Below are 13,292 nucleotides of genomic sequence, written 5' to 3'. Positions count from 1 at the left end.
AAAATCAATTACAAAACAACAATTTAAAAATATTTAACACTGAACATTTTTAACATTCTAGCAGACACTATACCAACAAAGCACAATGTTGAATGTTGATAAGAGTTCTTGCTTTTTCTCAACTTTTATTTTGGCGGAAACGCGCAGGAAGACCTCAATGCTTCTTTTTGTTGACAACAGATTTATAAATGAGTCTCATTACGAATACGTTGAACATATCGCATTGTCACATGCCTTGTAAAAATTCATAAAAATGTAACTGAACAACGGACGACTGTATCGGCGCAGATTTTCCTCGCGCTTTGGACTTTGAACCCTGGCTAACGAGCAGATAGCACCACGAGCTATCTAGAAATGTATTAGAAAACATAACGTTCTGCAGTTTATTTACTAATTGTTTAAGGCCATTTCGCGATTTCAATCATCATACAGTAACCAGCAACAATCACCCCTTCCTCTTCTCATTGAAGACATGTGATGCAGCACTAAACAGTCTCTCACTGTTGGTGCTTGTAATGATTTTTGCATCTCTCTCCGACAGTTTAAATGCTTCCACACTGCTGACGTGTGTGCTGCATAATAAAGAATGCGTGCCTCTCACTCTGCGCTGGTTGCTATTTGATCGCGTCATATCATTGTTCGGTACAATTTATTCTGTCTTTTCGCTTATTTCGGTTGCCGAACATTCGGTGCATCCCTAACATATGGATGTGGTTTGGATCAGGTTTGTAAAAATGGCATAGAAGGTTTTTTTGCTGTTTAGAGTACAAACATGGATTTCGTTCCATTATGCCAAAAAAAAAAAATGTCTGAACAAAGCCTAAGATGAAGGGTGATCCTGTGTATCGGCTGTTTTGTAATATCTGTTGAAATCAGCTGATATTGATACCATTACGATATGATACGATACGATATAATATGATTCCTCTCAGCTGACTTCTTATGCTTCTTAACATAAGAGACTTCTTATCAAAAACCAAAAAAATCCTACTTATCCCAGACTTGGCTGTGTTAGAGTGCTTTTTTAAAAGGATTTACATTACAATATAGTTCTTTGCTGAAGATTCAAGGAAAACATGGAGTTGAATGGGAAGCAAATTTCATCTAGTACAAACATTTGGAACAGCGCCCAAGCAAAATCTAACTGAAATCTTATTCATTTTTTGAAAAATCATCCTCAAATTTGAAACACAACTTGATTTTCTTGCAGTTTTACAGTAAATTATTTTTTGGAAAAAATATATTCATATATATAAAAAAAAATAAGTCATTTTTGACCACCATGCGAAAAACACCAGAGGGTTAAAATAACCATTTTGTAATGTGAAAAATCAGCATGTTTTACAAGTTTGTGAAAATGACTACTTAACAAATAAAAAGTGCTTACTCATTTCTCATCTCATTTGATTTTCTTCTTTTTCTTTTTTTTTAATAATAAATTCTGGCAGGAGTTAAAATTAATCATAATGTAATACACTGAAAGTAAATAACTCAAAACAGTAAACCAATTATTAGAAAAACTTATATTATAAAACTGATTGAGACAACTCTTTAGTTTATTTTTGCTCCACTAAAATAGTTGGCAAATGGCAAAAGGTGCAACTTTCTGTTGGTTATTTTTGTTTATGCATGTCTCAATGCTCAGTTCCTGACCTTAAAGTTGCCCTTATTTCTCTGGCAAGCCTGAAATGGGTTGTCTGAGGTACCAGACACTTCTTTTGATATTCATAAACCCTATTGCCAGCATGATGCATAAACCCATCACATGTATAATGAATTGGGTTAGACCTTCGTTCTATACTGGCTGCAAAACATATTCAGCTCATAAATATCTCTGAGAAATAAACAGGTGCCAAGCTTGACCAGAGAATGTTTGTACAAAATGAAGTGAATCGCCTCTCCTCTCACTCTCATATCCATCTTTTTTTAGTCAGTACTGGTAAACTCTGTCATTCGACGGCACAGATTTAAAACCAGTGTCGGATCCGTATTGATGCGTGAATGGAAAAAAATTATGGATCCGTATGTGTGTGAGCACAGGGTCAGAGAGGCTATGATTCTGTCCTCAGAGTATGTGTGTTTCCTGTTCTCCATTTATAATTTCACCCTGTCTCCATCCAATTTGTGATTAAAAGCATGTTTATGCATTACCATCTAGACGAGTCATATTATTAGACGACTTGTAACAACAGCCACATCTCCACCTCAGCGTGCAAACACACAAATGCCACAGCGTGTTTGAATTGTTCAGTGGCACAGAGTGAGATTTGATTAGAAGAGCTGATGAGGTGTCGTGTAACAGCAGTTTGGTTGTGCTGATGTGATAGCTTTTCTGAAATAAAATGGAAGTGATTTGAACCTTCATTATCTATGTCATTACCCGCTCAAACCTCCCCAGGCTCATGCGTGCATTGCAATATCAGAAGTCAAGCTGCTGTGACAAAATCTCTCTCTCTCTCTCTCTCTCTCTCTCTCTCTCTCTCTCTCTCTCTCTCTCTCTCTCTCTCTCTCTCTCTCTCTCTCTCTCTCTCTCTCTCTCTCTCTCTCTCTCTCTCTCTCTCTCTCTCTCTCTCTCTCACTCACACACACACGTTTGCATGCTTCAACTTGGGGATGAACTTAATGGTTATTATAAAATGTATTCTGAATGCTGATGGGTCAGTATTTAAATTGTGCACCCATAAAGCAACCATTGTAAACACCCATAAAGGCCAATTGTAATTCTGGCCAATAAGATTTTCATATATACATTTTTAAAATGGTTTTCTGATTTGTCTAAATAAATGAAAAATGAAACGCTAAAAACTAAATTCAATCATTTTTAAATGATTGAATTTGGGCATGACTACACGATAATGTACAGTATGAACAGTGAATATTCGTTTTGAGATTTGGTTAAGATTACATTTAACACTGTTATTAAAATAATAGCGTTTTTAAAAATCCACTTTAAGTGTCTGTTAAAGTAATTGAAATAAAAAAATAAGAGAAAGTAGCAAAATCACCATGAACTATTAAATATCCAATGACGACTGATACTGATAATTAAACAAACAAACAAAATAATAATACTGAAATATTGTTCAGTCAAAATATCATTGATTTAATTTGCTTGGTAAAATAATGTTGAAATTCAATTTTATATCCTTAATTTTATTATATAACTTAGTAATCACAGTTGTTATTGTTAACTAAAAGTTAAGCTAATTAAAATCATTTTTGGTAATTGAAATAAAGTAAAAATATTAGATGAAAAACTTAAACTTGAAAAAGCTAAACCTAAAAAAAAAGATACATGTTGCCTTTAGAACAAACTGAAGTAAGTTTAAGTTGAGATACTAAAATAACTAAACTGAACCTGAAATAAAAATAAAAGCTAAATAGGAAAAAAAAAAAAAACTAAATGATGAAATCACAACAAAATGATTAACACTTAAAATGGATGAAAATACAAAAATAACAACTAATAACTAATAAATACTACTAGTACATGAATAATACCTTTAGTGAAATCTCTCTCTCTCTCTCTCTCTCTCTCTCTCTCTCTCTCTCTCTCTCTCTCTCTCTCACTCACACACACACGTTTGCATGCTTCAACTTGGGGATGAACTTAATGGTTATTATAAAATGTATTCTGAATGCTGATGGGTCAGTATTTAAATTGTGCACCCATAAAGCAACCATTGTAAACACCCATAAAGGCCAATTGTAATTCTGGCCAATAAGATTTTCATATATACATTTTTAAAATGGTTTTCTGATTTGTCTAAATAAATGAAAAATGAAACGCTAAAAACTAAATTCAATCATTTTTAAATGATTGAATTTGGGCATGACTACACGATAATGTACAGTATGAACAGTGAATATTCGTTTTGAGATTTGGTTAAGATTACATTTAACACTGTTATTAAAATAATAGCGTTTTTAAAAATCCACTTTAAGTGTCTGTTAAAGTAATTGAAATAAAAAAATAAGAGAAAGTAGCAAAATCACCATGAACTATTAAATATCCAATGACGACTGATACTGATAATTAAACAAACAAACAAAATAATAATACTGAAATATTGTTCAGTCAAAATATCATTGATTTAATTTGCTTGGTAAAATAATGTTGAAATTCAATTTTATATCCTTAATTTTATTATATAACTTAGTAATCACAGTTGTTATTGTTAACTAAAAGTTAAGCTAATTAAAATCATTTTTGGTAATTGAAATAAAGTAAAAATATTAGATGAAAAACTTAAACTTGAAAAAGCTAAACCTAAAAAAAAAGATACATGTTGCCTTTAGAACAAACTGAAGTAAGTTTAAGTTGAGATACTAAAATAACTAAACTGAACCTGAAATAAAAATAAAAGCTAAATAGGAAAAAAAAAAAAAACTAAATGATGAAATCACAACAAAATGATTAACACTTAAAATGGATGAAAATACAAAAATAACAACTAATAACTAATAAATACTACTAGTACATGAATAATACCTTTAGTGGCTATATTAACAACATAGCACAGCCTTTTGTAGCATGTTGCTTAAATCAGAATGTTTGCAATCTCTAACACACCTGTATTTAAATGTGTCATTTAATTATTATTCTCTGTGGCAACAATCATCCAGTACATACAGAAAATGAAAGAAAGACTTTTGAGACCTGATAATAATCTGTGTGCTATTTGAAGAAGCAACTCCTACCGTGAAGAGGTGGAGGGGCTTGGTGATGTGGGCTGCTGATGTCACTGCTGTTGCTGGGCAACTGGTGTGCTTCCAGTTGGGAGTAAGTGGCAATGACTGCTGGCTGTACTAATGATCTTAACGTGGCCCTGAGTGTCGGCACCCGTCTTTGAGCTGGCCGTCGTGTGCGCGTGAACCCTGACACAGTCTGTCAGTTTTTGACTCTGGTAAACTTTATCAGTCTGCTAAATCAACGTCAGTGACATCAAGTGGCTGGCAATAACTTTGAAAAACAGGTGAGGGTAGGACATGAACTTCAGAAGGAATAAATTAGCAGTTTCCACCAAAATTGAACTAACTGGGTTAAGCACACCTGCTCGTTCCTCTTCATTGATTTAGTGTTAAAGTTTTTTTGCACCCAAAACTCGTAGTTGTAGTTTTCCATCTTTTCTCTGACCCTTACAATTAAACATGTTGTATTTTACCAGTACCGCAAAAAAAATAAATAAATAGTGACTTAGAATGGTGGTGTGTTTGTAACAGAAAGCTATTGAATGGCTTCAGAAGATGTGAAGTATAGTGTGCAAGTCTTATCAACCACTTGTGATGGGCTGTGCCTGCAGTCGCCCCCTAAAACTTATTAGTGTACTAATAGAATCCACATGAAAACAAGTAAATTAATTTGAATGCGGCCATGAAAATTTAGAATTTATCAATGTAATATCAGCCAATTTATTGGCTAATATTATGCTGTATGTCTTTCAAATTTTTTTTTAGACTTCAAAATTAATTACAACACATGCAAGTGCAGAAAACAATCCTTTAACAACTGGACCACTATTAATATGTGACAAAGTAAACATGCTAGATGTCCAGACAGATGTTTTTTACCGTTGCGCCTCATGTCTTTTGTCACGGCAATCTAAAAATGCGGCACTGAAGTTAAAATAAGTACAGCTTTTAAATTATGTGTCTCTGGGCTTTGTGTAATTTATCAATGCACTGCCCTATATCTTGCATTTTTAAACCCAAAAATGCTGTGTGAACAGCCCCTAATGGCATACTCTCTGAGTAGGCACTTCTTTTGAATAAGTACTTACTATTTTGCGTGACTGAAGAAAGTATGAATGCACTTGATTTACATGTACATAGTATACATACTATGAATGTGTGTAGTATGAATGTTATCCAGACGGCTACATACATAGTCATGTTGTCATTGTCATGTGACCTAACAGCGTCAGTTGCGTCGCTTCACTGCCATTCACAAATCCTCTCCCATGGCCTATCCCATGGGATAGTAAAGTGTCCATCTGATGCGCACTTTTTCACCTACTGTTTTAAGAATACTTTGAATTTGGACATAAATACAGTTTTTCACCTACTTTTTGCCTAAATAGCAGAGTAGTAGGCATATTGAGATGCAGCCTAGCTTTTAAAGTGATTTTGCATGTTTAGACACTTAAAAGGTCCAGTCCCCGTGCATTATAATTGCATGGAAATGAATGACCTGCACATTCTTTAGAATTTCAAGAAAGTCATACGAGTTTGGAACAACATGGTGTAAATAAATGACCTAAATGCTAATCCGTGAATATTCAGACACACTTTCCCGCTCTCTGTGTGTGCGTCTACACGCTGTGTGTCACCTGTGAAAATATCGTTTGAGTTTTCTGCATTACTCGCATATGGCAGCAGCAGCAGCAGACAGACTCGTGGTGCCACACGCTGCGATGCCAACAGTTTTCTGTCTCACTCTCCATCTCTCTCTCTTTTTACCAGTTACTCTCGCTCTCTCTCTCTCTTCTTGCTGTTCACAGCTCTCCTGTAGCATCTGGCTCAGAGACGGATGACGAACAAGTATGTGTTCTATTTGTGAACGCTTTGCTCTGTGTCATGCTGTCGTCTACCGATTGTGAAGTATTTTTAACTTTTGATGATGATGTTTATTTATAAGCCAGTCATGTAATTTATGCAAGCACACAGGTGTGAATGCTGGGTCAGTGCAGTGTTGTACAGTACATACTTAATATGCGCTGTTGCATTGTTGTAATGTAAAAAACCTTAGTACTAAATGGGGGTGGTTGAGTTTTCTTGAAACGTCTGTCATTAAACTGGATGTTATATGAGATGACTAGCTATACATATGTTAAACTAACCATCAGGTTGCGATGTAACAGATTCTGTCTTGGGACCTACATCCGAGGAAACAAATGTAAAAAAAAAAAAAAGAGAGAGAGAGAAATAAACAGGGATGTGGCTCAATCCACAAGTTGCTGATTGGATAAATTAGGCAAATCTGAATGCAGTCTCGCAGTGGATTGTGAGAAAGGGGTGGGGTTTAAGAAAACTAAATGATTGGATAAGTCCTGCATACATCACCAGAGAGAAGTTAGCTGTTTCACCGGAAGATCAAGTTATGACAGTTTGATCATTAATTTAACATTATGATGTAAAAAGAACTGAACATTCAAATAGATGAATAATTTTTTAAATAATTTTTTTACAAAAATATTTAATTTCTAATTCATGTTCTATTCAATTTCCATTTTTCATTTAATATTTTCTATTTTACTGATTTAATATTTCTATTTACTTTATTTAAGTTTTAGTCATTTTAGTATTTAACTTATTACTCATTTCGGTTAGTTGCCAAGGAAACATTTCCATTTTTCAATTAGATACTTAGTTGCATATTCTGTGTTGTTAGTTTTTCATGTAATGTTTAGATTTTAGCTCATCATTTTCTATCCTCTCTATGACCCTTTGAATTAACCAGGTTACTGCACCTTTAAGATTTCTATAGGTTAAAGGGTTAGTTCACCCAAAAATGAAAAATTAGCCCACAAATTACTCACCCTCAAGTCATCCTAGGTGTATATGACTTTCTTCTTTCAGACGAATCCAGTCGGAGTTATATTAAAAATTGTCTTTGATCTTTCAAGCTGTTTAATGCCACTTAAACATGGGTGTTGCATGCATCAGTCCAAAAGAAGTTAAATAAAATCACCCATCCATTAAAAAAAAAGTGTCTCACACGGCTCTCACACTCATACTTCATCCGCCCGGAACTGCTTCCGTGTAGGACTGTTGGCACAAGCTACATTAAAGTGATTATTACGTTTTGAATATGGATATTTTTCTTACAAAAACGCATCGATTCGCTACAGAAGGCCTTTGTTCACCCCCCGGAGCCGTGTGAGACACTTTTTTTTAATGGATGGGTGCTTTTTATTTAACTTCTTTTGGACTGATGCATGCAACACCCATGTTTAAGTGGCATTAAACAGCTTGAAAGATCAAAGACAATTTTTAATATAACTCCAACTGGAAAAGTCTGAAAGAAGAAAGTCATATACACCTAGGATGACTTGAGGGTGAGTAATTTGTGGGCTACTTTTCATTTTTGGGTGAACTAACCCTTTAATGGCCTCTTTTCTGATTGGTAAACCTCTTTGCATGTGAAATGAGTAGCTAGACCCCATCAAAGTTGCTGAATAATAAATACTAATTGATATGCAAATATAGGCGGTCATATGTTAATTAGCTTATGTTTGTGACTGAATGACCTGCTTATGCAGCTCTCATCACTATGGTTTCTCTGTGTTCTAGAAAGTGGCTCTTCCATCACTGCATCTTGTGTTGGTCTGGGCTGCTCACTCACTCCCCCTGCTGGTACAGCTGGCAAAGCCGTGCCCGGATACAACGGTGAGATTCCTCTACATTGGCATGCTTCGCGTGGCACATGTGCGCGACTCATCATTTGTTTATTACAAACTCTTTCTTATTATGTATTAGAGTTCCTTTTGATTGACAATTTTTAGCTGGATAGTTCAATAAATGACTGAAGTAATTAAACGCTCTTCATCTTTGTCTCATAGTGACAGTGATTGATGATGAAATGCAACAGGTGAAACCAAGGACTCTGGGAAATATTGTGGTAAAGTGAGTTATTTTAATCCTTTCCTCTTTTTTTTTATTGATAGAGACCGTAGGAAGGGGGCAGAAAGTTATGAGGAATGGAGAACGTTAATAGGATCAGGCTAGATATGAACCCACATGCCCTGCATAAATAGTTCAGTGTATTTGCCCACTGCTCTGACATACTGTCTTTTAGGGCTGAGCGATAAATAAGTCATGATGCATCAAGATATCCTAACTGGAACATGATTGTTACTGCTTAAAACAATTTGTGAAAAAAAGTGAACATAAAATGAAAATGGACCCCATTTACTTTCCTAATGCACAATTCATGATCGCATCGAAATGTAACAAGTTACACCCCTTGACAATACCAAGCTCTTGCTTTCAACCACCTGCCATATAGAGAGCACATTTCACAGTCCAGTCAGTTTCAGATGGATACATTCAGTCCCATCTCACATTTTTTTAAAGATCCCCTTTTCCTCAGAAATGCATTGCACAAGCACAGTAAAATGGGTTTAGATGAATGCTGTTTGATGTTGACTTTAATAAAATGACAAATATAATGAAATGTCACCTCTTAAAATGTCAGAGAGCGAATGTGCCGAACCGATTTCAAAATTTATTTTTATAAAAGTCCACATGACGCTTTATACTTTACCAGTCAAAAGTTTAGACACCTTTTCACAAAGAAGAGCTGCTTTGGATTGCACTTACGCATTGACTGCACCAACCTGAAATATATGTTCTATTATTGCTTTATGATCATGAAAAAAAATATGAGGCGATATCTTAGTGCTGATTTAAATGTGTAAATATTTGCATTATTTTACACATTTGAAAGTAATTGTAAAGTCACATAAACTATGAAACAATAGAAATGTAGATGCAGAAGTCAATGTAATGTGAACAGAAGATTTGGTAGCACTTTATTTTAAGAACCAGTTCTCACTATTAACTAGTTGCTTATTAGCATGCATATTCTCTGAGCATATTGGCTGTTTATTAGTACTTATAATAATGCCTTATTCTGCATGACCATATTTTAGATCCCTTAATCCACCCCATACCTAAATTTAACTACTACCTTACTAACTATTAATAAGCAGCTAATTAGGACTTTATTGACGCAAAAGTCATAGTTAATAGCGAATATGTGTTCCCTAATGTAAAGTGTTACTGAAGATTGTAGCTCTGCACACTCATGCCAACTTCATGGAATGATTTTCCTTCATTTACTTATTCTAAATTAATCCATAAAAGGTACAGTACAAATATATTTTTCTATTTAACTAATTTCAAATGTTTAAGTATAAAACTTTAGATCATGAGAAACATTTGTCAGAATTCTCACCGAAATCGATGAAATTCATAATAATAATAAAATAATCATCATCTGTACAATTATATGATTTATGGACACAACCCTGTTCTCTTCCTTTTTTAACCATGTCATGTAGAAGCCCATATTTTTTCAGGTGCATCTGCTCCGATTCTGCACCGTGTCCAGTTTGATCTTCACAAATAACTCAGCTTTTCTCTGCTTTCCACTTCAATCTGCTCACCATCTTCTCTACACAATGAAAGAGTTACTGACACAAAGCACACATCTGATTTAAAAATCTCAGTCTTTGTACGTGGACATTAAGCCCGAGCCTGAGTGGAATGACTAATGAGGTCTCGTCTCACACCGTCTGCTTAGAACCTGCTGCTTTCAGCCTTTCTTCAGGTACAAAACCCGTCTTAAGCCGTTGACGCGGCTGTCCTCGCCTGCCGCAGAGGGAGCTAATCTCGTTGTTTTCTTGTCATTTCTGTTCTCCGATAGATTTGATTTTAATCAAGAGCGCGTGTTCAAAGCCTGCCGGATACATGCTCGGATTAAAAGGAAATTGTGGCTTCTAAAACGAGACGCTGTTTTATACATAAACACTTTCAGGAGGTCCAGGCAGGATATCGAATAGCTGTTTATCTTGCACGTACTGCTTATTTTTCATGTATTTTGATTGGTGTGTCCATCGGGTTATATAAAAAAATTCAAGTCGGGTTGTCAACAGAGTAAAAATTAATTTTAATATATAATTGATTATACTAATGTAACAAGAAATGACTGACTGACTTCTGCAGAACACACAAAAAAGTATTTTGAAGTACATTGGTGAACAAACAGTTTGGTTACCTGTTGACTTCTGTTGTATGGAGAGAAAAAAAAAACAGACATTTCTCAAAATGTTGTGCAGATGAAAGTAAGACAAACAAGTTTGGAACAACTTGAGGGTCAGTAAATAATGACAGAATTGTCATTTTTGAGTGAAATACTCGTTTAATATTCTGTTCAACAATCCTAAAAAATTCCTAAAAATTTTTCAGTCCAAGAAAGGTTTTTTTCCCCCTTTTTTTTGTTTTTTGTTCCTCTGAATATTGTCATTTACATTCATACTTAAAAGTAGGGATGCACCGATACCACTTTTTCCAGTACTCGCCCGATACCAATACTTTTATTTTTGGTACTTGCCGATACCGAGTACCGATACAAATATTTTCATTGCGTTTGTAAATTTTTAAAATATTGGGTACAGAAACCAAAAGAGTATGTATAATGTTAGTTGGTTAACTTCATTTATCAAATAGATAGTCAAACCAAAATATATTCAGACACCTTCAACATTTCTCACATTATCACAGTTTAAACTACAAACTTTCCAGTGATGTCTGTGAGAAAGATATATTCACTCGACAAGCTCGCGCATCTGCGCCGCCGCACGCTCAATCCACTCAGCGTGCTTTGTTTATCAGCTCGCGCACATCAGCTATACAGACGTTAATACTGAAAGTTTAACATTATATGCATTGCATACATATACTTCGTAGACATCCTTAATCTCTTATAACTCCATTCTGCTGTCTGTTGTTCTGTTGTCAGCGTTTCTTTGTTTGAATATGGCACTTATCACATGCTGTGAGGTATCGGCGTTTGGTATCGGGGCATTTTAACGATAACGAGTACTGAAGCTCAGTATCGGGCCCAATACCAGTATCGGTATCGGTGCATCCCTAATACATATATTTCGTAGACATCTTTAATCTCTTATAACCCCATTTTGCTGTCTGTTGTCGGCATTTCTTTGTCTGAATATGGCACTTATCACATGCTGTGTGGTATCGGCGTTTGGTATCGGGGCATTTTAACGAGTACGAGTACGAGTACTGAAGCTCAGTATCGGGCCCAATACCAGTATCGGTATCGGTGCATCCCTACTTAAAAGCATTCTCTGACCCTGAAAGGTTGAAAACATCCTGTTCTTTGATGGTTCAAAGAAGAGCAAGGTCACATCTTAAATGTTTTTTTTCTCTAAAAGCGTCTCTTTTTCTTCTCTCATCAGGCTTCCTTTGCCTCCGGGGGCAGCTCTCAGTCTCTGGCAGAATCAGATGCTGTTTAAGGAGCTGTACTTCACTAAGTTCCCTGTAAGAGTTCAGCTACATTCACCATCTGCTCTACAATTACATACTGTACACTACCAATCTTACTTATTCCAAACTTTTGCCCAGTAATGTTTTTGAAAAAAGTCTCTTATGCTCACCAAGGCTGCATTTATTTGATGAAATAATACATTAAAATAGTAATATTGTGAAATATTACTACAGGTTAAAAGAAGTCTTTTCTATTTTCATGTATTTTAAAATGTAGTTTATTCCTACAGTGGCAAAGTTGAATTTTCAGTGTTTCATGATCTGTCAGAAATCCTTCTAATATGATGATTTGCTGCTCAGGAAACATTTCTTCTTATCAATGTTGAAAGCAGTTGTGCTTCCTTTTGTGGAAACTAAAGTAAACTCAAGTTTGTAAGAATAATAAAAAAAAAATTTTTTATACTTTTATACAGCAAGGACATTAAATTGATCAAATTGAATTGCATTTCATATAAATGCGGTTTATTATCTGTTAATTGAAGAATCATGAAAAAAAATATGTATCTCAATTTTCCACAAAAAAATATTAAAAAGTAAAACTGTGCAGTTGTGCTGATGAATATGTAGTTCACTTGATACTATGTGCCTCAATCAAAAGCTGAGAGTGTGCTTATAATAATATCAACCCAGACAAATGAAAGTTGAACAGCGGTCTGATTTGGGATTCTGACAGGCGCCTTCCAGTTATGCATCGGACGCTCTGTGGGCGTGCCGAGGCCCAGTCTGTTACATGCAGTTTGATTAGGCTCACTGTATCTGTTCTTTTTGATAATAATCAGGTAGGACAGTCATAATCCCTTCACAGGAAGGTGCTCAGCATGAGCTTTTGATAGTTACATCTCATCTGCTGCTAGCTGCATTCAAACCACATGCTGATTGTAATGACAACAGAAAAGGATCTGTTTATCACTTTATATTTTTAAATGATGTAGTGCTAGTTTCTGTGCTGTTAGTTACAGTGAACAGGAACTGAAGTTTGAGGTTTCAAAAAGGATGCAAAACCACCATAAAAGTGGTCCATATGGCATATGCGCTACTGTATATAGTCAAGTCAAGTCACCTTTATTTATATAGCGCTTTTAACAATACAGATTGTGTCAAAGCAACTGAACAGCATTAATTAGGAAAATAGTGTGTCAATAATGCAAAATGACAATAGTAAACACTAATTTTTCAGTTAAAGACAGTTCATCATTGAATTCAGTGATGTCAACATCCAG

General features: G+C 35.1%; 1 protein-coding gene across 1 annotated transcript in view; it reads left to right on the top strand.

Moving 5' to 3' along the window:
• acss3 (acyl-CoA synthetase short chain family member 3) overlaps positions 1-13,292 on the top strand; it is a 38,724-nt gene that overhangs the window by 22,161 nt on the left and 3,271 nt on the right. The window contains exons 10-12 of the mRNA XM_016475781.1: positions 8,293-8,388; positions 8,562-8,625; positions 11,985-12,066. Of these exons, the coding sequence (XP_016331267.1) occupies positions 8,293-8,388; positions 8,562-8,625; positions 11,985-12,066 (242 nt within the window). The remainder of the gene's footprint in view (positions 1-8,292; positions 8,389-8,561; positions 8,626-11,984; positions 12,067-13,292) is intronic.

Source organism: Sinocyclocheilus anshuiensis, unplaced genomic scaffold, assembly GCF_001515605.1.
Source record: "Sinocyclocheilus anshuiensis isolate Anshui unplaced genomic scaffold, SAMN03320099.WGS_v1.1 scaffold200, whole genome shotgun sequence".
NCBI lineage: Eukaryota > Metazoa > Chordata > Actinopteri > Cypriniformes > Cyprinidae > Sinocyclocheilus > Sinocyclocheilus anshuiensis.
Note: the sequence above shows the minus strand (reverse complement) of the source record. Positions and strands in the feature narration are given on the sequence as shown.